We start from the raw sequence: 26,525 nt of genomic DNA, 5'->3' as shown, positions 1-26,525 counted from the left end.
TCTCTCTTCTCTCTATCGTTCCGTTCCTGCTCCCAGCTGTTCCTATTCCCCTAATCAATCATCTAATCTTTTCACACCTGTTCCGTATCTTGCCCTCTGATTAGAGTCCCTATTTCTCCCCTTGTCTTCCGTTTCTGTCCTGTCGGATCCTTGTATATTGTTCACCGTGCTGTGTCTTTGTATCGCCCTGTCGTGTCGTGTTTCCCTCAGATGCTGCGTGGTGAGCAGGTGTCTGAGTCTGCTACGGTCAAGTGCCTTCCCGAGGCAACCTACAGTTTATGATCGAGTCTCCAGTCTGTTCTCGTCATTACGAGTGGAATTGTTTTTTATGCTTTATTTACCGCTCCGATTTGTCTAGGAGTATTGCATATTTCCTTTACTGGATTAAAGACTCTGTTTTCGCCAAGTCGCTTTTGGGTCCTCATTCACCTGCATAACAATAGGTCTCATGACAAAATTACATAAATGATTGTTATGTGACAAAAGACCCCCGATCTTGGGTAAACAGTTCTAGGTCCCAAAAATCTTGGGTATGTGATTGAGGTATGGCCTCTGCCAAGTGATATAGTCCACTTATCCCCTCCAATATTATGTTTTTGCCATTGAATAGATGTAAGCCTACATTACAGTAATTTACATGTGAACAAGACTGTTTTGTACAGAAATGCAGCTCATATTAGGTACACTACAGTGTACTACAGTGTACCAACCAACCAGGCATTTCTTAATTAATTTCTTAATTCTTTATCCATATTTTTAAAAATCTTTATTCATATCCAGTTTGCCTCCTCCATGGCAAACTGCTGGGGTCCATCTTCACTGACCATCTAAAAGGGCTTTGTGGGTTTTTTATTTACCAACCATTGTATCCATAGTTTAGTTCATAGACTGGACAGAGGATAATGGAATGAGGTCTACCAATGTGGATTGGGAGGGAGCGCCTACTGACCTTTTCAGTTAATTAGGCCCATAGTCATTTTGGATACCTAAATAGTAAAAACCATCTCCAAACGCTCTCAAAGTCACTGTTCATCACTCACACGGACATAAGTCAATTACATAGGCCTAGTAAACATTTAATAGGCCTATACTTCCAAATCAATAAATTACACTCGAAAACCAAATAAACAATTCATTAATTGTGGGATCTCTCGAAATAGGCTAGTGGTATTTTGTCTCCATCTGCTGGCAAACCAAGGGCAATGTTCAGAATAAAACGTGGCTACCCAAACGACAGGTTATTTTATTTTGTACAGTTGGGCTATATTCCTCTACTTATCATTAGCCTAATATGGGGCCATCATTGCAAACGTAGAGTTGTTTATATTTGCAAAAAAATCAAGTCAAAAATAGCCTACGTTGAAATGCTGAAAAGCTGTGTAGACGCTTCTGTGAATAAAGACGCTTCTTTAAAAAACAAAAGAGCCACAGGTTCTATATTGGCTTTACAAAACGCCTCCAACGTGTCCAAACAGACGTAGCCTATATTATGTGTAAGAAATTATTATTGTTGTAGCCTATTCGTCTACGGAGCGTGACTGTAAACAACTCCATTTTCACCGGCGCACGCAGAGCCGCAGTTTGGCTTCATATAACCAAGTGCGTAAAAGTCCTTCCGCCAGACGAATTAGTTCCTTCTGATTTTGAATATCAATTGCCGTATGTCTGAACAAATACAAGTCGTGTGAATTACATCAAAAACAACCGATAGCAGACTCGGGAACAGGCTTGAACAATGTTTTTTATATATATATGTCTTTGTAAAACCATAATTAGCTAAAAATGGTGGATGAATACTGGACTGTGGCACAGTGTCACAGCTGCGTAGCTGTGGGAGTTATTGAAAAGACTGGCTGTGAAAAAAGATACATTGCATGGTTATATTAGGTATTCTCCCAAGGAGAACCCACAAATATACGTAAAAAATGCCTGGAATGATGGATAAAGGGTCGGAGTATCTCGGAAAGGGACGCTCTAACGGAACAAAAAGCCCTTCAAATGCATCGAATGGACATTTTTCTGATGAGAGTGGCAGTGAGGACGAGCACGGTATAGCCTCGAACACTCATTTTGCATGTCACACTGTACATGTATTATTTTGAATGCGAAAAACAGAAAATGTGTCTATTAATGTTTTATACACATTTTTCCTAATTGCAGATGTCGGAATGCGTGTGGGATCCGATTATCAAGCCAATATACCAGAATTTGATCCTGGTAAGGTTATGCTTGATCTACCTGACTGTATTCTGGTGGTAGCCTCGGTATAGGTTATGACAATACATTTAAATGAACCTTTATACTTTTACAACCCATAGTCAGTAGTCTTTTATTTCAGAGTTGAGCCAGATGTGTAGAGAATTATGGGCCCATTGAAAGATGTTGTCCATGTTTGGTTTATATAAGCGTTTTGAAACATTTCTATCCCGAGGCTATACTTGCCCACCCTAGGCTTGCTATTGGTCTCCTTCAACTGAATTGGCTTTTTGTTGCTATCTAAACAATATTAACAACAATAAAGCAGCCTCTTTAGTCCTGCATGTATTGCTTTAATTAGGCTGTTAAAATGACATGAATTTACACCATATGAAAATGTGTTTTTTTCTAATTATGTGCTATATATGTGCTATATATCTTTTCTGTAGGTTCTACCAAGTACAGTGATAAAGATAGTGGGGGAATGTTGGTGTGGTCTCCATATCACACCATTGTCGACCCAAAATGTAAGTCAGTTTGGTTTTCACAAGCATCTTATTTCTAAAGACAACCAAAAGTTGATTTTACAAAAATATTTATAAGTAGTTTAATTAAACTATGATTTTTTTCCCCCACAGTGGATGAATATATTGCCATTGCAAAAGAGAAGCATGGATATAATGTTGAGCAGGTATGTCTGCTTCTTAGGATTAATTAGGGCCACTTTTACTAAGCTTTTTCACCAATGCAGAGAATCCACCTATTTTTCAAAATCATATGAAAAACCTGAAGCATATTCACAATTTTAACATTTTCCAATCCCCCCCCCCCCCGACAGGCCTAACATTTACAACTGTGTGAAAGCTCAGTAAATTTGACCCACAATTTATTCATAAACTACCACGACATACTTGTATGCTCTAGTCGGCTGGGCCTCTCTATATATTCGTTGCCAGACCCACTGGCTCCAGGTCATCTACAAGTCCATGCTAGGTAAAGCTCCGCCTTATCTCAGTTCACTGGTCACGATGGCAACACCCATCCGTAGCACGCGCTCCAGCAGGTGTATCTCACTGTCTCCGGAAGGTGGTGATTGACTCCGCTGTCCTGGCGTCGTGAGGGAGATTGTTCCACCATTGGGGGGCCAGGGCAGCGAACAGTCTGAGCGGGAGCTGTACTGGTAGGGAGGCGAGCAGGCCAGAGGTCATGCCCTTGTTTGGGTGTAGGGCACTGATCATCCCTAAAGCCAACACCTCATTTGCCTTTCGTTCCAGTTCTCTGCTGCCTGTGACTGGACAACACCTAAATAGTCCACCCAATTTTACATTTACATTTACATTTAAGTCATTTAGGAGCTCTTATCCAGAGCGACTTACAAATTGGTGCATTCACCTTATGACATTTGGGGCCTGATCAGAGCCTGGAGGTACTGAGGTGCCGTTCCCCTCACAGCTCCGTAGGCAAGCACCATGGTCTTGTAGCGGATGCGAGCCTGGAAGCCAGTGGAGAGAACGGAGGAGCGGGTTTGAACACCAGACGGGCTGTGAGTCACAGTTCTCTGCTGCCTGGATGACTGGACCAAATGTTGTAAATGAACCTCGGAACGGGCCACCGCCTGATGTTAGTTGGAGACTTTGTATCTCACTCACCAACTTCAAACATCTCATCCACACTATCTGAGCAGCAGAGATGCGATAACCTGGTCACAGAAGGGGGAAAGGAGAAGATTAATTGTGTGTCGCTGCAGCTGTACCATAGTCTATCAGTAAATAGTCCACCCAATTTTACCTACCTCATCCCCATACTGTTTATATTTCTGCTCTTTTGCACACCAATATCTCTACCTGTACATGACCATCTGATCATTTATCACTCCAGTGTTAATCTGCAAAATTGTAATTATTCGCCTACCTCCTACCTCCTCATGCCTTTTGCACACAATGCATATAGACTATCTTTTTTTTCTAGTGTGTTATTAACTTGTTAATTGTTTACTCCATGTGTAACTCTGTGTTGTCTGTCCACACTGCTATGCTTTATCTTGGCCAGGTCGCAGTTGCAAATGAGAACTTGTTCTCAACTAGCATACCTGGTTAAATAAAGGTGAAATAAATAAAAAATAAACAAAAATACTTAAAAAATAACATATTCAAATGTTATTTAGGGGAATACCTACTCTACCTATTCTAGTTCTGTTGCTCAAGCATTTCTGGCTTCGTGATGCCCCATAGACCTGCCTGGTGTCCATTCTCAGCAGATTCCACTCGTTGCTGTCCCCCACAGGCATTGGGCATGCTGTTCTGGCACAAACACAACATTGAGAAGTCCCTGGCAGACCTGCCCAACTTCACCCCCTTCCCCGACGAGTGGACCGTGGAGGATAAGGTGCTGTTCGAACAAGCCTTCAGCTTCCACGGAAAAAGCTTCCACAGGATTCAACAAATGGTAACATACATATATTAATATACCGTATATTTTACTTGAATGTGTGTCTGTATACTGTTTATACAAACATACACAAGCAGTATGGATGAATATTGCAGTCGAATTTAAGGTAATTTACGCTTGAGCCGACATCTGCATTCACCTTGAATGCAACCTGTGTGAACGTCGGGGTGATTGCCTTTAAAAGGACGCATTGTCAACAGTGCAGTGCGCTTGTCAACAGTGCAGTGCGCTTGTCAACAGTGCAGTGCGCTTGTCAACAGTGCAGTGCGCTTGTCAACAGTGCAGTGCGCTTGTCAACAGTGCAGTATTCTTGTCAACAGTGCAGTGCGCTTGTCAACAGTGCAGTGCGCTTGTCAACAGTGCAGTGCGCTTGTCAACAGTGCAGTGCGCTTGTCAACAGTGCAGTGCGCTTGTCAACAGTGCAGTGCGCTTGTCAACAATGCGCCTTTGATTGAATCCCGGCTTTAATGTAAGTATAAACTGTCGATTGGTACCATTTTCTCATCTGTTGTAGTTACCAGACAAGTCCATATCCAGCCTTGTGAAGTATTACTACTCCTGGAAGAAGACCCGTTCCAGGACCAGCCTGATGGACCGCCAGGCCAGAAAGCTGGCAAACCGAAACGCCCAAGATGAAAGGTGAGAGTTGTAGCTCGCCTTTTACCACTGTCTGTCAAATTCCAAGTGGTCGAAATCCAATAACGATTTGCTTTTCTTGACATTAGTGATGAAGAAATGGAGGAGGCCAACCCCATCGAAGCAAACGATAGCGATTATGACCCTACCAAGGAGATGAAAAAAGAGGTACGTTATCTAAACTTTAGAATTTAAACTGATGGAATGGCAGTTGGGATATATCAAACAGTAATCAGTGACAAGCATTCACTTACAATGAGTATTAGAGTAGACAGACGCCAAAGAAAATAGTGAAATAAAATGCAAGGTGTTATGATGTGGGGGGGAAGGTTAGTGTTAAGGATATACAGTAGACAAACACACTACCCAGGATACACTTCCACACTCCATCCCCAGGTGGCAGTAACCTTGCCCAGGTATTAAGCCTGCTTGATAAGCACATCAGGTGCTGCCAATTAAGGGTGATCATCGGTCAGTGTCTCAGCTTTGCAAGCTGTGAGGTTGCTAGTTGGTTTGGTGGCCATGAGGCCTTTCGTTTAGTTTTGAATCTTTAGTTTAGTAGTCATACTTGTTTGTGGTTTCCGTTTTGTATGCATGTATTTTTGTCACCATCTGGACAAATGATAATCCACTTGGATGACGAACGAGGTCAAGAGAGACAGAGCTAGCCCTGGACTAAGATAAGATTGCTGTCTCCCTGGACACGGTCCTCCAATGCACAGAGTTCTCACAAATACACGTTCAGGTTACAGACCATGTATCTAGGCCTAGGACCACTAGATACAGCGAGTGAAACAATATCCGTAGGCTAGTTATTGGGTTGGTAACAAAGGTCACACTAAAAAAGGTACAGTAAGCGATGCATAAAGTAAACGCAACAGGGCCAATTTACGCAACAACTAAGAGCGTTTGAAGCACGAGACTAAACTTTTACACAGTTTTGGTTCCATAGCTATTACGTTGTAGCAGTGAGACGTACACCCGTGGACTAGAATCCTGCATCGGGATGGATACCCACTGTTGACCTGCAAAAAAACATGGCAGGTGGAATGAAAAGTCTTTCAACCCGTGGGTTGGATCGCAGTTCAGAACAATTATATTGTAGGTCAAAAGGTTTAAATCAACATTTATTTTACAAACCCAGGAGCTTGTTGAATTGTTGCGATTTCCATTATGTGCACGGTGAGCCAGACTAGGCTACCAGCCACACAGCGAGAGTGGAGCAGGGAACTATTCATTATTTGTGTGTTGTTGAAACGTTCCTAATTTATCCATGTGCTGACCTTACGTTTCCTTCCACCACGCAACAATACATACGTTTATTTTCCCTGATGCCTAGCTCACGCAAAAATGGCTAACGTAACAGGAGAAATGGAAAGAAAGGTTATGATGGTGGATTACACCATCGTGGAAACATATGCTCCGCGAGTGAAATCCCCAGTTTGGAAGGATTTTGTAGTCACTGTGGACAAACAACCCAGTAGATGGATACACAGCCTGCAAAAGTGCAAGCAGGTATTTGTTTACGATAATTCAGTTAATTATCAATTAATTATTACATTAATTCAGGCTTTTGTTCATTTAGACCATACGCAGGCTGTATAAAGTCTAAACCTACTAAATAAATTTAGGATAATTTTGCAGCCTATAGCTTATTCGATTCTGGGATTTTTTTTATTTGGTTCAATTAAAATATTTTATTATCTAAACGATATTGAATGTGAAGGTATTGTTTCGTTATGACGCCTATAGGCTTTAATTAGGTAAGAAGGCTAATTATAAGATTTTTTCTCAAAGCGATTTAAATTGTCAATGTGCGCCTCATTAAGAAAATAAGATAAGGCTATCGTTCTTAATTTATGGCATGGTTTCCTTTTATCCAAATGTTTAATAGACATGCAGACAAATTCTTTCATGCAAGGAGGGGAAATAAAATGACATTTTATTTGTCACATGTGCCGATTACAACAGGTGTAGGTAGACCTTACAGTGAAATGCTTACTTACAAGCCCTTAACCAACAATGCAGTTAAGAAAATACACAAAAAAAAGAGTAAGAGATAAGAATAACAAATCATTAAAGAGCAGCAGTAAATAACAATAGCGGGGCTATATGCAGGGGGTACAGGTACAGAGTCAATGTGCGGGGCACCGATGTTGATGTAATTGAGTAATATGAACATGTAGGTAGAGTTATTAAGGTGACTATGCATAGAAGTCCTGGATGGCAGGAAGTTTGGCCCTGGTGATGTACTGGGCCTTACGCACTACCCTCTGTGTTCCCTGTGTTCCCTGTGGTCGGAGGCCAAGCAGTTGCCATACCAGGCAGTGATGCAACCCGCCAGATGTTCTCGATGGTGCAGCTGTAAAACATTTGAGGATCTGAGGACCCATGCCAAATCTTTTCATTCTCCTGAAGGGCAATAGATTTTGTCATGCCCTCTTCATGACTGTCTTGGTGTGCTTGGACCATTTTAGTTTGTTAGTGATGTGGATACCAAGGGACTTGGTGAAAATGGTGGTGTGCTCAGTCCTCCTTTTCCTGTAGTCCACAATCATCTCCTTTGTCTTGATCACGTTGGGGGAGAGGTTGTTGTCCTTGCACCACACGGTCAGGTCTCTGACCTCCTCCCTATAGGCTGTCTCAACGTTGTTGGTGATCAGGCCTACCACTGTTGGGACATCAGCAAACTTAATGACAGTGTTGGAATCGTGCCTGGCCGTGCAGTCACGAGTGAACAGGGAGTACAGGAGGGGACTGAGCACGCACCCCTGGGGGGCCCCTGTGTTGAGGATCAGCTTCCGGGTTCGTCCCACTCCTTGAAAGCGGCAGCGCTACCCTTTTAGCTCAGTGCGAATGTTGGTTGGGGTACGTACGTAGAGTCACTGTGGGGACAATGTCCTCAATGCACTTATTGATAAAGCCAGTGACTGATGTGATGTACTCCATCAATTCCATCGGAAGAATCCAGGAACATATTCCAGTCTGTGCTACAGTTCTGTGGTTTAGCATCTGCTTCATCTGACCACCTTCACTGGTCACTGGCGCTTCCTGCTTCACTTTTTGCTTGTAAGTAGGAATCAGGAGGATAGAAATATGGTCAGATTTGCCAGATGGAGGGCAAGGGAGAGCTTTATACTCATCTCTGTGTGTGGAGTAAAGGTGGTCTAGACTTTTTCCCTCTAGTTGCACATTTAACATGCTGATAGAAATAAGGTAAAACTGATTTAAATTTCCCTGCATTAAAGTCCCTTTCGTCTAGGATTGCTGGCTATGAATTAGCATTTTCCTGTTAGCTTATGGCCTTATACAGCTCATTGAGTGTGGTTTTAGTGCCAGCATCCGTCTGTGGTGGTATGCAGACAGCTACGAAAAATACAGAAACTCTCTTGGTGTGGTCTACAGCTTATCATAAAATGGCCTAACACTCTGGTCATAATTTTTTTTAAATAAATTGATGTTATTTGGCGTGTCATAGATCGGTTCTCGCATATGGGTCGCGTTGAGGGAAAATATCTGTCTTGATATCGGGTGGGGCTCAGAATTGATGTGGCGGGGGCGGGTTCGGGTCCAAAAAACAGCCGTGCAGGACTCTACCACGCATATGTGCAGAAACTCTGGTACTGTGAGAGCACAGTCTTGCATTGTGCTCATCTGAATATCAGTGGTGCTGCTCATGGCAACTTCATATCGCTGAGTCTCACTTTAATATGACACTTCTTGTAACTTGCAAAAGCTTCAGAACATACGCACATCCAGGTACTTTTTTGCAGGTTGTGTCAGTTGTAGGTGAACTCATTACCAATTAAAATGAGAGCACCACACTGCTGTTCATCTTCCCAGGTGATTTTTCATTGATGCCTGATGAACACCTGAGTCGAAACGTATCAATAAAATCACCTGGGAGCATGAACAGGAGTGTGCGGCGTTTCCTTTTAATATACCTCTTAAAACATACTCCCAGGTGTCATGTCATATGTCCTAAAAATGACCCAATAGATGTTACGAACAGTTGTGACAGCTAATAGAAAGTTTACCTACGCCTCTCCAGAGCCACATCGAGCCCCAGCCCCTGAGCTCCTCCAAGATTGGGCTCGGCCGACGGGAGCACCTGACGCTCATGCACCGGCACCACTCACAGCGTTCCAAGTGCCGGCCGCCCAAGGGCATGTATCTGACCCAGGAGGATGTGGTGGCAGTGTCATGCAGCTCCAGCGCTGCCAACACCGTCCTTCGGCAGCTGGACATGGAGCTGGTGGGCCTCAAAAGACAGGTGAGCGTTGGGGATTCTGGTCTCAATGCAGGGCAACCTGGGTCCTCAAGGTGCTTGAGTTGAGGCTTTTTCACAGTACATTTTAGTCATTATTTTACATATATAGTACCAGTGAAAAGTTTGGCCACACCTATTCATTCAAGGGTTTTTCTTTATTTTGACCATTTTCTACATTGTACAATAATAGTGAAGACATCAAAACTATGAAATAACACATGGAATCATGTAGTATCCAGAGGTGTTAAACAAATCTAAATATAGTTTATATTTGAGATTCTTCAAAGTAGCCACACTTTGCCTTGACAGCTTTGCACACTCTTGAGGAATTATTTTCCAACAGTCTTGAAGGAGTTCCCACATATGCTGAGCACTTGTTGACTGCTTTTCCTTCACTTTGCAGTCCAACTCATCCCAAACCATCTCAATTGGGTTGAGGTCGGTTGATTGTGGAGGCCATCTAATGTAGCACTCCATCAAATTAATTACTTAAATCATACAATGTTTTTTCTGGATTTTTGTTTTAGATTCCGTCTCTCACAGTTGAAGTGTACCTATGATAAAAAATTACAGTCCTCTACATGCTTTGTAAGTGGGAAAACCTGCAAAATCGGCAGTGTATCAAATACTTGTTCTCACCACTGTACTGGTTCTGAAAGGCTCCAGGGTCTGCAACACCACTAAGAAAGGGGCACCACCAAGCAAGCGGCACCATGAATACCAAGGAGCTCTCCCAACAGGTCAGGGACAGTTGTGGAGAAGTACAGATCAGGGGTGGGTTATAAAAAAATATCTGAAACTTTGAACATCCCACAGAGCACCATAAAATCCATTATTAAAAAATGGAAAGAATATGGCACCACGACGAACTTGCCAAGAGAGGGCCACCCACCAAAACTCACAGACCAGACAAGGAGGGCATTAATCAGAGAGACAACAAAGAGACCAAAGATAAACCTGAAGGAGCTGCAAAGCTCCACAGTAGTGATTTGAGTATCTGGCCATAGGACCACTTTAAGCCGTACACTCCACAGAGCTAGGCTTTACGGAAGAGTGGACAGAAAAAAGCCATTGCTTAAAGAAAAAATAAGCGAACACGTCTGTTCACCAAAAGGCATGTGGGAGACTCCCCAAACATATGGAAGAAGGTACTCTGGTCAGATGAGACTAAGATGTTGCTTTTTGGCCATCAAGGAAAACGCTATGTCTGGCACAAACCCAATACCTCCCATCACCCAGAGAACACCATCCCCACAGTGAAGCATGGTGGTGGCAGCATCATGCTGTGGGGTTGTTTTTCATTGGCAGGGACTGGGAAAATGGTCAGAATCGAAGGAATGATGGATGGTGCTAAATACAGGGAAATACTTGAGGGAAACCTGTTTCAGTCTTCCAGAGATTTGGGACTGGGACGGAGGTTCACCTTCCAGCAGGACAATAACCCTAAGCGTACTGCTAAAGCAACACTCAAGTGGTTTTTGCCTTAAAGAATGGACGAAAATCACACTGGCAAGATGTGCCAAGCTTATAGAGACATACCCCAAAAGACTTGTAGGTGTAATTGCTGCAGAAGGTGGCTATACAAAGTATTGACTTTGGTGGGGTGAATAGTTATGCACGCTCAAGCTCTCTATTTTGTTGTCTTGTTTCTTTCACAAGAAAACATATTTTGCATCTTCAAAGTGGTAGGCATGGTATGTAAATCAAATTGATTTTAATTCCAGGTTATACGGAAACGAATTGGGAAAAATGCCAAGGCACTGTACCACCCCTCCGTTGTCACAACACAACTGATTGGCTCAAACGCATGAAGGAAAGAAATTTCACAAATTAACTTTAACAAGGCACACATGTTAATTGAAATTCCTCATGAAGCTGGTTGAGAGAATTCCAAGAGTGTGCAAAGCTGTCATCAAGGCAAATGGTGGCTATTTGAAGAATCTAAAATATATTTTGATTTGTTGAACACTTTTTTTGGTTACTCCATAATTCCATATGTTATTTCATAGTTTTGATTTCTTCACTATTCTACAATGTAGAAAATAGTACAAATGAAGAAGAACCCTTGAATGAGTAGGTGTGTCCAAACTTTTGACTGGTACTGTATATATACACAAATGTGGACACACCTTCAAATTAGTAGATTTGGCTATTTCAGCCACACCCATTGCTGACTGGTGTATAAAATCGAGCAGAGCCATGCAATCTCCATAGACAAACATTCACAGTAGAATGGCCTTACCGAAGAGCTCAGTAACTTTCAACGTGGCATCGTCATAGGATGCCACCTTTCCAACAATTCAGTTAATCAAATTTCTGCCCTGCTAGAGCTGCCCCGTTCAACTGTAAGTGCTGTTATTGTGAAGTGGAAACATCTAGGAGCAACAACGGCTCAACCGCGAAGTGGTAGGCCACACAAGCTCACAGAACGAGACTGCCGAGTGCTGAAGCGCGTCAAACTCGTCTGGCCTCAGTTGCAACACTCACTACCGAGTTCCAAACCTCTGGAAGCAATGTCAGCACAAGAACTGTTTGTCAGGAGCTTTATGAAATGGGTTTCCATTGCCAAGCAGCCACACACAAACCTATGATCAGCTTGCCACCATTGGACTCTGGAGCAGTGGAAACATGTTCTCTGGAGTGATTAATCACGCTTCACCATCGATGTCCGACGGACGAATCTGGATTTGGCGGATGCCAGGAGATACCTGCCCCAATGTATAGGGCCAACTGTAAAGTTTGGTGCAGGAATAACGGTGGGGTTTTTCATGGTTTGGGCTCTAGCCCCCTTAGTTCCAGTAAAAGGAAATCTTAATGCTACAGCACACCATTACCTTCTAGATGATAGTGTTTCCAACTTTGTAGCAACAGTTTGAGGAAGGCCCTTTCCTGTTACAGCTTGACAACGCCTCCGTGCAAAGCGAGGTCCATACAGAAATGGTTTGTCAAGATCAGTGTGGAAGAACGTGACTGGCCTGCAGAGCCCATCGAACACCTTTAGGATGAATTGGAACGCCGACTGCATGCCAAGCCTAATCGCCCAACATCAGTGCCCAACCTCACTAATGCTCTTGTGGCTAGATGGAAGCAAGTCCCCGAAGCAATGGTCCAACATCTATTGGAAAGCCTTCCCTGAAGAGTGGAGGCTGTTATAGCAGCAAAGGGGGATCAACTCCATATTTATGCCCATGATTTTGGAATGAAATGTTCAAGCAACTGTCCACATACTTTTGGTTTATGTAGTGTATCAGCACTACTTACTACATTGTGGTGTTCTAAGCATATGTACGGTGCCTTAAAAAAAGGATACACACCCCTTGACTTTTTCGATATTTAGTGTTACAATGTGGGATCAAAATGGATTTGTAACTTTTTGTCAATGATTTACATGTCAAAGTGGAAGAATGTAAGTGTTTTATTTTTCTTAAATTCTCTTGAATACATGTATTCAACCCTCTGAGTCAATACATATTAATCACCTTTAGCAGCAATTTTAAAGCTGTGAGTCTTTCTGGGTAAATCCAAGAGATAAAAAAAATGCAAATATTGTACATTCTTCAAGCTCTGTCAAGTTGGTCATTGCTAGACATCCATTTAAGTCTTGCCATAGAATTTCAAGCTGATTTAAGTCAAAACTAACTACACTACTCAGGAACTTTCAATGTTGTCTTGGTCAACTCCAGTGTATATTTGGCCTTGTGTTTTAGGTTATTGTCCTGCTGAACGGTGAATGTGTCTCCCAGTGTCTGTTGGAAAGCTGACTGAACCAGGTTTTAATCTAGAATTTTGCCTGTGCTTTGATCTATTCCGTTTCTTTTTATCCACCCCCCAAAAAAAGTAGTTGCCGATGACAACCATACTCATAACATGAAGCAGCCACCACCATGGTTGAAAATATGAAATATGGTACTCAGTGATGTGTTGAATTTGCCCCAAGCATAGCGCTTTGTATTCAGGACAGTTAATTAGCCATTTTTGTAGTTTTGCTTTAATGCTTTATGGCAAACAGGATGCATGTTTGAGAAAAAAAAATCTGTACATGCTTCCTTCTCATTCTTGACATTTAGGTTAGTATTGTGTAGTAACTACAATATTGTTCGTCCATCTCCAGCTTTCTCCTATCACAGGCATTTAAACTGTTTTAAAGTCACTATTGGCCTCATGGTGAAATCCCTGAGGTTTCCTTCCTCTCCGACAACAGTTAGGAAGGACGCTTGCATCTTTGTAGTGACTGGGTGTATTAATACACCATCCAAAGTGTAATTAATAACTTCACCATGCTTCTAAGGGATATTCATTGTCTGATTTTTTTCCTTCTTTTTTCCATGTACCAGTAGGTGCCCTTTGAGGCGTTGGAAAACCTCTCTGGTCTTTGTGGTTGAAATTCACTGCTCAACTGAACGACTTTACAGATAATTGTATATGTGTGGGTACAGAGTCATTTAATTAACATGTTAAACACATTGCACAGTGAGTCCATGCAACCTATTATGTGACTTGTTCAGCACATTTTAATCCTGAACGTATTTAGGCTTGCCATAAAAGGGGTTGAATACTTGGACTCAAGACATTTCAGCTTTTCATTTTTTTATTATTCATTTGTAAACATTTCTAAAAGTATAATTCTACTTTGACATTATGGGGTATTGTGCTTGGGCTGTAACAACAAAATGTCGATAAAGTCAAGGGATGTGAGTACTTTCTGAAGGCATTATGAATTTATCCCACAGGTTCAAAATGCAAAGCAACTGAACAGTGGTCTGAAACACAGGATGGAAGCGGGCATTGATGACTTCAGGCTGCCAGAGGTATGTGCCAAATGTTTAGATTTCAGTGAGAAAGGGGACCTATAACAAAGCTTATTTCTCAAATGGTGTGCACAATTTTGTTTATATCCTTGTAAGTGAGCATTTATCCTTTGCCAAAATAATCCATCCACCTGACAGGTGTGGCATATCAAGAAGCTTATTAAAACAGCATGATCATTACACAGGTGCACCTTGTGCTGGGCACAATAAAAGGCCACTCTAAAATGTGCAGTTGTCACAAAACAATGCCACAGATGTCTCAAGTTTTGAGGGAGTGTGCAGTTGGCACGCTTGACTGCAGGAATGTCCACCAGAGGTGTTGCCAGGACATTTAATGTTCATTTCTCTACTATAAGTGGCCTCCAACATTGTGTTAAGAGAACTTGATAGTAAGTCCAAATGGCCTCAACTGCAGACTTGTGTAACCAGGCCAGGACCGCCACGTCCGGCTTCTTCACCTGCAGAAATGTCTGAGACAAGCCACCCGGACAGCTGATGAAACTCGTCATCCTCACCAGGGTCTTGACCTGACTGCAGTTTGGCGTCGTAACGGACTTCAGTGGGGAAATGCTCACCTTCGATCAGCTTCAACTGTACCGGCCAGATGGCAGACAGCATATATGGCGTCATGTGGGCGAGCGGTTCGCTGATGTCAATGTTGTGAACAGTGCCCCATGGTGGGGGGTTATGGTATGGGCAGGCATAAGCTACGGACAACTGCATTTTACCTATATGGCAATTTGAATGCACAGAGATAGCGAAGAGATCCTGAGGCCCATCGTCTTGCCATTCAACCCGCCACTATCACTTCATGTTTCAGCATGACAATGCACAGCCCTATGTCGCAAAGATCTGTAAACAATTCCTGGAAGTTAAAAAAATGTCCCAGTTCTTCCATGACCTGCATACTCACTAGACATGTCACCCACGACCAGTTCCCGCCAATATCCAGCAACTTCGCACACCCACCAAAGAGTAGTGGGACAACATTCCACAGGCCACAATCAACAGCCTGATCAACTCTATAGTGAAGGACATGGTGTGCTGCATGAGGCAAATGGTCACACCAGATACTGACTGGTTTTCTGACCAAGCCCCTACTTTTTTTTTAAAGCTATCTGAGTCAACAGATACATCTGTATTCCCAGTCATGTGAAATTCATAGATTAGGCCCTAATTAATTAATTAAAATTAATCAATTTCCTTATGAGCTGCAACTCAGTAAAATCTTTGCAATTGTTACATTTGTTTTTGTTCAGTGTATAATATCAGGTGTTCTTTGTCTGTTCTAGTGCAACCAAAAAGTTAATGCCCGCTGGACAACAGATGAACAGCTTCTGGCAGTTCAAGGTAACCTACGTTCTTTGTGCGTTTGTAGTCAGGTCATGTTCTTGTCCATGGCCCGCCAGTCTGTTTACCTCGTGCAATTTCAGAATATTTGTTGTTTCACCAGGTGTCCGGAAGTACGGGAAAGACTTCCAGGCCATTGCCAACGTTATCGGTAATAAGACAGTAGGGCAGGTAAAGAACTTCTTTGTGAACTACCGCCGCCGGTTTAACCTGGAGGAGGTGCTGCAGGAGTGGGAGGCGGAGCAGGGAACTGGCACCACCAACGGTGACACTGCCACCTCTGGCGAGGAGGGGAAGAACAGCTCCAACACCCCTTCTGGGAAGAGTACGGACGAAGAGGAGGAGGAGGTGGTGAAGCGTTCCTTTATTCCCCTAAAACAAATTTTTTTTACCTTCCCAGAAACCCCTTCTGTGATTTCGCTATGGGAGTTGGCCTCCCACAAGCAGGTTTTTGCTCCGACAAATCTCTAACACTGCAGTTTCATAAACATTCCTTCATGAAAAGGCGTCTTAACATTATAGTCAGGGCATAAGATGTCATAAGCAGTTATGATTGTGCCAAAGTTCCTAACAATGTTAGTTGCATGTGGACATTCACACCTTGGAAGGGGGGGGGGGCAATATGCAAAACACTACATTTTCAATTCACAATTTATTATTCTACAAATTTCCATTGTCTTGATAACTTGTAGAAATATCTGAATGTGGTTGACTAATGGTCTTTTACTCCTTGCATGATGTGTAGCTAAGTATTATTTCATAACCAGTGGTAGATGGCCATGCTATACAGTATATAAAATAGTATAATACAAACACTGCATGACCAAAAGTATGGACAGTAAGGACAACTGCTCGTCGAACATCTCATTCCAAAATCATAGGCATTGATATGGAGTAGGTCCCTCCTTTGTTACTATAACAGCCTCCACTTTTCTGGGCAGGCTTTCCACTAGATGTTGAAACATTGCTACAGGGACTTGCTTCCATTCAGCCACAGAGCGTTAGTGAGGTCGGGCACTGATGTTGGGCGATTAGGCCTGGCTCACAGTTGGCGTTCCAATTCATCCCAAAGGTGTTCGATGGAGTTGAGGTCAGGGCTCTGTGCAGGCCAGTCAAGTTCTTCCACACCAATCTCAACAAAACAAATCTACAATCTATACACAATACCCCACAATGACAGAGCAAAAACGGGTTTGTTCATGTTTGCTAATTTATTACAAATAAAAAAAACGTATCACATTTACATAAGTATTCAGACCCTTTACTCGGTACTTTGTTGAAGCACCTTTGGCAGGGAGCACATTGAGTCATTGAGTATGACGCTACAAGCTTGGCACTGTCATGTTTTGTCATTAATTATCATGTCTTGTCCCTGTGCTTCCCCTTCTATTCGTTTCCCTCTGCTGGTCTTATTAGGTTCTTTCCCTCTTTCTATCCCTCTCTCTCCCCCTCCCTCTCTCACTCTCTCGCTCTCTCTTCTCTCTATCGTTCCGTTCCTGCTCCCAGCTGTTCCTATTCCCCTAATCAATCATTTAGTCTTCCCACACCTGTTCCCGATCCTTTTCCCTGATTAGAGTCCCTATTTCTCTCCTTGTTTTCCGTTCCTGCCCCGTCGGATCCTCATCTATAATTCACCGTGCTGTGTCTATGTTTTGCCCTGTCGTGTCGTGTTTCCCTCAGATGCTGCGTGGTGAGCAGGTGTCTGAGTCTGCTAGGTTCAAGTGCCTTCCCGAGGCAACCTGCAGTTCTCGATCAAGTCTCCAGTCTGTTCTCGTCTTTACGAGTAGTATTATGCTTTTTGTTTTGTATAGTTTCTTACTGGATTAAAAACTCTGTTTTCGCCAAGTCGCTTTTGGGTCCTCATTCACCTGCATAACAGAAGGATCCGACCAAGGAATGGACCCAGCGACTACAGAGGCTCGTAACACTGCAGTCAAGATCCAAGGAGCCATGCTCGGCAGACACGAGCAGGAATTGTCTGCTGCTCGCCATGCCGTGGAGAACCTGGCCGCTCAGGTTTCCGACCTCTCTGGACAGTTCCAGAGTCTTCGTCTCGTGCCACCTGTTACTTCCTGGCCTGCCGAGTCTCCGGAACCTAGGGTTAATAACCCACCTTGCTACTCCGGGCAGCCCACGGAGTGCCGCTCCTTTCTCACCCAGTGTGATATTGTGTTTTCTCTCCAACCCAACACATACTCTAGTGAGAGAGCTCGGGTTGCTTACGTCATTTCACTCCTTACTGGCCGGGCCCGAGAGTGGGGCACAGCTATCTGGGAGGCAAGGGCTGATTGTTCTAACAATTACCAGAACTTTAAAGAGGAGATGATTCGGGTTTTTGACCGTTCAGTTTTTGGTGGGGAGGCTTCTAGGGCCCTGGCTTCCCTATGCCAAGGTGATCGATCCATAACGGATTACTCTATAGAGTTTCGTACTCTTGCTGCCTCTAGTGACTGGAACGAGCCGGCGCTGCTCGCTCGTTTTCTGGAGGGACTCCACACAGTGGTCAAAGATGAGATTCTCTCTCGGGAGGTTCCTTCCAGTGTGGACTCTTTGATTGCTCTCGCCATCCGCATAGAACGACGGGTAGATCTTCGTCACCAGGCTCGTGGAAGAGAGCTCGCATCAACGGTGTTTCCCTGCTCCGCATCGCAACCATCTCCCTCCTCTGGCTCTGAGACTGAGCCCATGCAGCTGGGAGGGATTCGCATCTCGACTAAGGAGAGGGAACGGAGGATCACCAACCGCCTGTGCCTCTATTGCGGATTTGATGGACATTTTGTTAATTCATGTCCAGTAAGAGGCCAGAGCCCATCAGTAAGCGGAGGGCTACTGGTGAGCGCTACTACTCAGGTCTCTTCATCTAGATCCTGTACTACTATGTCGGTCCATCTACGCTGGACCGGTTCGGGTGCTACATGCAGTGCCTTGATTGACTCTGGGGCTGAGGGTTGTTTCATGGACGAAGCATGGGTTCGGAAACATAACATTCCTTTCAGACAGTTAGACAAGCCTACGCCCATGTTTGCCTTAGATGGTAGTCATCTTCCCAGTATCAGATTTGAGACACTACCTTTAACTCTCACAGTATCTGGTAACCACAGTGAGACTATTTCTTTTTTGATTTTTCGTTCACCTTTTACACCTGTTGTTTTGGGTCATCCCTGGCTAGTATGTCATAATCCTTCTATTAATTGGTCTTGTAATTCTATCCTATCCTGGAACGTATCTTGTCATGTGAAGTGCTTAATGTCTGCCATCCCTCCCATTTCTTCTGTTCCCACTTCTCAGGAGGAACCTGGCGATTTGACAGGAGTGCCGGAGGAATATCATGATCTGCGCACGGTCTTCAGTCGGTCCCGAGCCAACTCCCTTCCTCCTCACCGGTCGTATGATTGTAGTATTGATCTCCTTCCGGGGACCACTCCTCCTCGGGGTAGACTATACTCTCTGTCGGCTCCCGAACGTAAGGCTCTCGAGGATTATTTATCTGTGTCTCTTGACGCCGGTACCATAGTGCCTTCTTCCTCTCCGGCCGGGGCGGGGTTCTTTTTGTTAAGAAGAAGGACGGTACTCTGCGCCCTGCGTGGATTATCGAGGGCTGAATGACATAACGGTTAAGAATCGTTATCCGCTTCCCCTTATGTCATCAGCCTTCGAGATTCTGCAGGGAGCCAGGTGCTTTACTAAGTTGGACCTTCGTAACGCTTACCATCTCGTGCGCATCAGAGAGGGGGACGAGTGGAAAACGGCGTTTAACACTCCGTTAGGGCATTTTGAGTACCGGGTTCTGCCGTTTGGTCTCGCCAATGCGCCAGCTGTTTTTCAGGCATTAGTTAATGATGTTCTGAGAGACATGCTGAACATCTTTGTTTTTGTCTATCTTGACGATATCCTGATTTTTTCACCGTCACTCGAGATTCATGTTCAGCACGTTCGACGTGTTCTACAGCGCCTTTTAGAGAATTGTCTCTACGTAAAGGCTGAGAAGTGCTCTTTTCATGTCTCCTCCGTTACTTTTCTCGGTTCCGTTATTTCCGCTGAAGGCATTCAGATGGATTCCGCTAAGGTCCAAGCTGTCAGTGATTGGCCCGTTCCAAGGTCACGTGTCGAGTTGCAGCGCTTTTTAGGTTTCGCTAATTTCTATCGGCGTTTCATTCGTAATTTCGGTCAAGTTGCTGCCCCTCTCACAGCTCTTACTTCTGTCAAGACGTGTTTTAAGTGGTCCGGTTCCGCCCAGGGAGCTTTTGATCTTCTAAAAGAACGTTTTACGTCCGCTCCTATCCTCGTTACTCCTGACGTCACTAGACAATTCATTGTCGAGGTTGACGCTTCAGAGGTAGGCGTGGGAGCCATTCTATCCCAGCGCTTCCAGTCTGACGATAAGGTTCATCCTTGCGCTTATTTTTCTCATCGCCTGTCGCCATCTGAGCGCAACTATGATGTGGGTAACCGTGAACTGCTCGCCATCCGCTTAGCCCTAGGCGAATGGCGACAGTGGTTGGAGGGGGCGACCGTTCCTTTGTCGTTTGGACAGACCATAAGAACCTTGAGTACATCCGTTCTGCCAAACGACTTAATGCCCGTCAAGCTCGTTGGGCGTTGTTTTTCGCTCGTTTCGAGTTTGTGATTTCTTACCGTCCGGGTAGCAAGAACACCAAGCCTGATGCCTTATCCCGTCTGTTTAGTTCTTCTGTGGCTTCTACTGATCCCGAGGGGATTCTTCCTTATGGGCGTGTTGTCGGGTTGACAGTCTGGGGAATTGAAAGACAGGTTAAGCAAGCACTCACGCACACTGCGTCGCCGCGCGCTTGTCCTAGTAACCTCCTTTTCGTTCCTGTTTCCACTCGTCTGGCTGTTCTTCAGTGGGCTCACTCTGCCAAGTTAGCTGGTCATCCCGGTGTTCAAGGCACTCTTGCGTCTATTCGCCAGCGCTTTTGGTGGCCGACTCAGGAGCGTGACACGCGCCGTTTCGTGGCTGCTTGTTCGGACTGCGCGCAGACTAAGTCGGGTAACTCTCCTCCTGCCGGTCGTCTCAGACCGCTCCCCATTCCTTCTCGACCATGGTCTCACATCGCCCTAGACTTCATTACCGGTCTGCCTTTGTCTGCGGGGAAGACTGTGATTCTTACGGTTGTCGATAGGTTCTCTAAGGCGGCACATTTCATTCCCCTCGCTAAACTTCCTTCCGCTAAGGAGACGGCACAAATCATTATCGAGAATGTGTTCAGAATTCATGGCCTCCCGTTAGACGCCGTTTCAGACAGAGGCCCGCAATTCACGTCACAGTTTTGGAGGGAGTTCTGTCGTTTGATTGGTGCGTCCGTCAGTCTCTCTTCCGGGTTTCATCCCCAGTCTAACGGTCAAGCAGAGAGGGCCAATCAGACGATTGGTCGCATACTACGCAGCCTTTCTTTCAGAAACCCTGCGTCTTGGGCAGAACAGCTCCCCTGGGCAGAATACGCTCACAACTCGCTTCCTTCGTCTGCTACCGGGTTATCTCCGTTTCAGAGTAGTCTGGGTTACCTGCCTCCTCTGTTCTCATCCCAGCTTGCCGAGTCCAGCGTTCCCTCCGCTCAAGCGTTTGTCCAACGTTGTGAGCGCACCTGGAGGAGGGTGAGGTCTGCACTTTGCCGCTACAGGGCACAGACTGTGAGAGCCGCCAATAAACGCAGGATTAAGAGTCCAAGGTATTGTTGCGGCCAGAGAGTGTGGCTTTCCACTCGCAACCTTCCTCTTACGACAGCTTCTCGTAAGTTGACTCCGCGGTTCATTGGTCCGTTCCGTGTCTCCCAGGTCGTCAATCCTGTCGCTGTGCGACTGCTTCTTCCGCGACATCTTCGTCGCGTCCATCCTGTCTTCCATGTCTCCTGTGTCAAGCCCTTTCTTCGCACCCCCGTTCGTCTTCCCTCCCCCCCTCCCGTCCTTGTCGAGAGCGCACCTATTTACAAGGTACATAAGATCATGGACATGCGTTCTCGGGGACGGGGTCACCAATACTTAGTGGATTGGGAGGGTTACGGTCCTGAGGAGAGGAGTTGGGTTCCGTCTCGGGACGTGCTGGACCGTTCACTCATTGATGATTTCCTCCGTTGCCGCCAGGATTCCTCCTCGAGTGCGCCAGGAGGCGCTCGGTGAGTGGGGGGGGTACTGTCATGTTTTGTCATTAATTATCATGTCTTGTCCCTGTGCTTCCCCTTCTATTCGTTTCCCTCTGCTGGTCTTATTAGGTTCTTTCCCTCTTTCTATCCCTCTCTCTCCCCCTCCCTCTCTCACTCTCTCGCTCTCTCTTCTCTCTATCGTTCCGTTCCTGCTCCCAGCTGTTCCTATTCCCCTAATCAATCATTTAGTCTTCCCACACCTGTTCCCGATCCTTTTCCCTGATTAGAGTCCCTATTTCTCTCCTTGTTTTCCGTTCCTGCCCCGTCGGATCCTCATCTATAATTCACCGTGCTGTGTCTATGTTTTGCCCTGTCGTGTCGTGTTTCCCTCAGATGCTGCGTGGTGAGCAGGTGTCTGAGTCTGCTAGGTTCAAGTGCCTTCCCGAGGCAACCTGCAGTTCTCGATCAAGTCTCCAGTCTGTTCTCGTCTTTACGAGTAGTATTATGCTTTTTGTTTTGTATAGTTTCTTACTGGATTAAAAACTCTGTTTTCGCCAAGTCGCTTTTGGGTCCTCATTCACCTGCATAACAGGCACCCATGTTTGGAGATTTTCTCCCAATGTTCTCTGGAGATCCTCTCAAGCTCTGTCAGGTTGGATGGGGAGCGTCGCAACACAGCTATTTTCATGTCTCTCCAGAGATGCTTGATCAGGTTCAAGTCCGGGCTCTAGCTGGGCCACTCAAGGGCATTCAGAGACTTGTCCCAAAGCCACTCCTGTGTTGTCTTGGCTGTGTGCTTAGGGTCGTTGTCTTGTTGGACTGAGGTCCTGAGCACTCTGGAGAAAGTTTTAATCAAGGATCGCGCTGTACTTTGCTCCGTTCATCTTTCCCTTGATTCTGACTAGTCTCCCAGTCCCTTCTGCTGAAAAACATCCCCACAGCATGATGCTGCCACCACCATGCTTCACCGTAGGGATGGTGCCAGGTTTCCTCCATACGTGACGCTTGGCATTCAGGCCAAAGAGTTCAAGCTTGGTTTCATCAGACCATAGAATGTTGTTTGTAATGGTCAGAGTCGTTAGGTGCCTTTTGGCAAACTCCAAGGGGGCTGTCATGTGCCTTTTAAGGAGTGGCTTCTGTCTGGCCACTCTACCATAAAGGCGTGATTGGTGGAGGACTGCAGAGATGGTTGTCCTTCTGTAAGGTTCTCCCATCTCCACAGAGGAACTCTGGAGCTCTGTCAGAGTGACCATCGGGTTCTTAGTCACCTCCCTGACCAAGGCCCTTCTCCCATGATTGTTCAGTTTGGCCGGGTGGCCAGCTCTAGGAAGTGTCTTGGTAGTTCCAAACATCCTTCATTTAAGAATGGAGGCCACCTTTCTTGGGGATGTTCAATGCCTAGACACAATCCTGTCTCAGAGCTCTACGGACAATTATTTCGACTTCATGGCTTGGTTTTTCCTCTGACATGCACTGTCAACTGTGCGACCTTATATAGACAGGTGTGTGTGTGGACATGATTTGGAACGGCACAATCAATTGAATTTACCACAGGTGGACTCAATCAAGTTGTAAAAACATCAAGGATGATCAATGGAAACAGGATGCACCTGAGCTCAATTTTTTGTTTTTCAATTTGTTTTTAATAGATTTTCTAAAAATTCTAAAGACCTGTTTTTGCTTTGTCATTATAGATATTGTGTGTCGATGGGAAAATAAAAAACGTTTAAAAAATCAATTTTAGAAAAAGGGTGTAATGTAAAAGGGTTAAAAGGGTTCGCAATACTTTTCCGAATGCACTGTATGCCCATCTATGTTTTGGTCTGAAATCCCAACTCACGCCTCTCTCTTCCAGGGCCAGGTGACCCTGTCGTCAGGCCCTTCTCCCGCTGCCACTTCCTCTGCAACTTTCCAGACCTTGGTGACGTCGTCGGCAACCTCGCTCAACCAGCCACCCCCGCTCCTACGGCCTTCCCTGCCAGCCACCCCAGCCCTCCACAGGCAGCCGCCCCCTCTCCAGCAGCAGGCCCGCTTCCTCCAACCCCGGCCCGTGCTCAACCAGCCCCCCCCGCTCATCCGGCCCTCCAACCCCCAGCCCCCGCGCCTCAATCCCCGGCCGCTTGTCCCCACCTCCACAGGGTGCCCAGGCTCCAGCCAGCCGCCCCCCACCCTGGTGGGTATCCCATCAGAGACGCCATCCTCCTCCACGCTGCACTGAGTGTGTGCAATGGCGAAGGAAGAAAACTGAAAAGTCGTGGTCGTTTTTTAACACTTGGTCGTTTGTTTGCTGTTGTTTTCCTGAAGGTCGTCAATCGTTGGTTGTTATGAGGAAATGATGTATATTAATGAGAAGAGTAAAACCGTTCAAGTTTTTAAAGTATATGTATATTAGGTTAGGTCTTAGTTTTTTGGGGTTTTTTCAAATCACTTTTTATTCACTCATCTTTAACAGACTTGCTTAGATGTTGTGTTGGTGATGTTAAAGATTTACTAGAAGCATTGGTTCTTTTTGAAAGTGTTCTTGGCTTCTGGTTAATGTATATTTTACAAACTGGCAAAATTTGCAAGTAGTATATAAACAAAAGGTATATTGAAGACACTATGATGGACAATACACACAACTAGTGAAAAGGTGGCGTTGCCATATTTCTGTTGGATTCTTTGATTTGCTGTAACGCATATTTGTTCTTTGAGCGAATATAGACGTTTATCTTTTATATAAGCATTATTTATTTTTCTACTCGGTGCTATGGACTTGACTGATTTTTGCCTATGTCCGGTATAATAATAACCATTGTGTAAGTGCTCTTACACCTCTAGGACAACTGTATTTACATGATTGGATTGATCTAAACTGGAAGAAACCGATTGAAAAAAATGATGAACCGGTTAATAAAATGAACTTGTTTAATGTAATATTAAGCTACAAGGGTGTCACTGTCAGTCAATTGATTGTTGTAGTCAGTGAGCCACATTTTCAGGAATTTGTTTAAATGATTTTAATTTAAGATATATTGAAGAACAACATTTTTGACTTCTGTACAGTTGTGTAATTTGTTTGCATAATTTTAAACCATGATGATGATAACTAAAACAAAATCCAAAAGCGTGTTTTTAACGGTCGCCTATCAGTAATTCCCAGTGTAAGATGTGGCATAGTCCCTAACATATCCATTCAAATATTTCTAACATTTTGTTTTATGTTGTCTGTCCAGCTATGATCTATAGTTTCTTACCAAGTTTTGGGAATGAATGAGTGCCACTTCATGTTCGGGGTTGAAAGATTCCGTAAAATGTTATATGTTCTCCAGAAATCCTGGTTGTAAGATTTCTGGAACGTTTCTCAAATTCTGCCTAATCGCTGTTAAGGAATGGAGGAGGAAATAGGCTAATTCACTACTGTGCATGGTGACAAGCTTTAACATGTTGAAATGCGAACTTAAATTACCCTTAAACCACTAATACACTGAGTCATTAATCCTTTCCTGTGGAAATAATGTGGCCAGAAGTAAGTATAATCATGGACATTGAGGACTTGCATTTTGCCTTAAAAATACATGACATTGTGTTTACTATGCTATTCGCTTGCCATTATTTTGATCTCTCGTTGCACTTGCATTTCAATCAAGTGTCTTTCAAACATTTTTCAATTCCATGTTTATTGTAGTACATTTATTTGGTTTGTCCTATGTTGTCATAGTAAATCATTACATTTCCCTGCCTGCTTAAATTTAAATGAATATTGCCCCAAAAATATAGCATACTAGTGCAATCCCAAATATACAACTATAAATAGCACTTAAATAAATAAAAAACATTTGGAATTGTTGCATAGTTTACCTTTAATTGATTTGTCTACTTTAGCCAAAATCATTTTATCAGCATCCAGCGTTGTTTCTGATATTTGATATGCCTAATTGACAATTGAATGGTTTCCCAAAATCATCACGCTTCAATGTAACTGCTGTGGAATAATTCTAAACAAATGCAATTAAATAGCATAGGCTTATGTAAATAATACCGCCACACTGGGCAGACATCAGTTGGTCTAGTTTTGGTTACCATGCCATTGGATTTAGGTTAAAGGTTGGGTGTAAAAAAAATATGCCCTTACGTTGACTTTTTGCAAATACAGTCAGTTTCACGTTGATTCATCAGTTTTATATTGGTTCAACTTACGTGGAAACAACGTTGATTCAACCAGTTTTGCCATGCATGTAAAAACATCAGCTGTGCTTCTTGGTGGCCTTGACTTCCGAGGCCTAGGGCCTACATGATTCTGTTGTAATGTATTTGTTATATTAAAAAGCAGTATCAATGTGCTCAACATTTCTAAATGTATGCATGTTATTTTAGACCACTTATTACATTTCTATATGCTCAAACCTGTAATATAGCAGTATTATAAGCACCACTGACGTTTGGGTTTGATCGAACTACTAGCTCCGTGAACTGTGGCCTATAGTTAAATTATCACAATGTATTTGAAAATAACTTGAAACTTCCCAATTTTTCAACTCTCAATTTCCAGCAAATACCATTTTAAACCTGTGGATGCATAAAAAGGGGATAATTTCTTCAGCACCCTACCTCGATACGATTCAGGGAGGCTATGCAAGGTGCCAACCATACATTTTATTTGACAGCGTTTCAGGATACGATCATTTAAAGGGTGTGAACCGTGAACACAGTGCCGTTACATTCACTTCCTGAAACATT

The 26,525-nt window shown here is 44.1% G+C and overlaps 1 protein-coding gene across 1 annotated transcript; it reads left to right on the top strand.

Annotated features, from left to right (window-relative positions):
• The first annotated feature begins 1,659 nt into the window (after positions 1-1,659).
• On the top strand, positions 1,660-24,840 carry rcor3 (REST corepressor 3). The gene is made up of 12 exons (XM_046331493.1): positions 1,660-2,049; positions 2,161-2,217; positions 2,646-2,723; positions 2,835-2,887; positions 4,480-4,641; positions 5,159-5,283; positions 5,370-5,448; positions 9,332-9,553; positions 14,281-14,358; positions 15,651-15,708; positions 15,812-16,056; positions 23,662-24,840. Exons 1-12 carry the CDS (start codon positions 1,926-1,928, stop codon positions 24,022-24,024), a joined length of 1,644 nt encoding a protein of 547 aa, XP_046187449.1. The 5' UTR covers positions 1,660-1,925; the 3' UTR covers positions 24,025-24,840.
• Positions 24,841-26,525: the final 1,685 nt, after the last annotated feature.

Source organism: Oncorhynchus gorbuscha, linkage group LG26, assembly GCF_021184085.1.
Source record: "Oncorhynchus gorbuscha isolate QuinsamMale2020 ecotype Even-year linkage group LG26, OgorEven_v1.0, whole genome shotgun sequence".
Taxonomy (NCBI): domain Eukaryota; kingdom Metazoa; phylum Chordata; class Actinopteri; order Salmoniformes; family Salmonidae; genus Oncorhynchus; species Oncorhynchus gorbuscha.
The sequence above is the reverse complement of the archived record's forward strand: the minus strand, read 5'-3'. Positions and strand labels throughout refer to the sequence as shown.

What these genes read in the sequence shown, in the direction of transcription:
- rcor3 (XM_046331493.1), top strand. Translation starts at nt 1,926, where the DNA reads ATGCCTGGAATGATGGATAAAGGGTCGGAGTATCTCGGAAAGGGACGC. An exon ending in TGGCAGTGAGGACGAGCACG is followed by an intron (nt 2,050 to 2,160) that starts GTATAGCCTCGA and finishes TCCTAATTGCAG; the next exon opens with ATGTCGGAATGCGTGTGGGA. An exon ending in CGAAACGCCCAAGATGAAAG is followed by an intron (nt 5,284 to 5,369) that starts GTGAGAGTTGTA and finishes TCTTGACATTAG; the next exon opens with TGATGAAGAAATGGAGGAGG.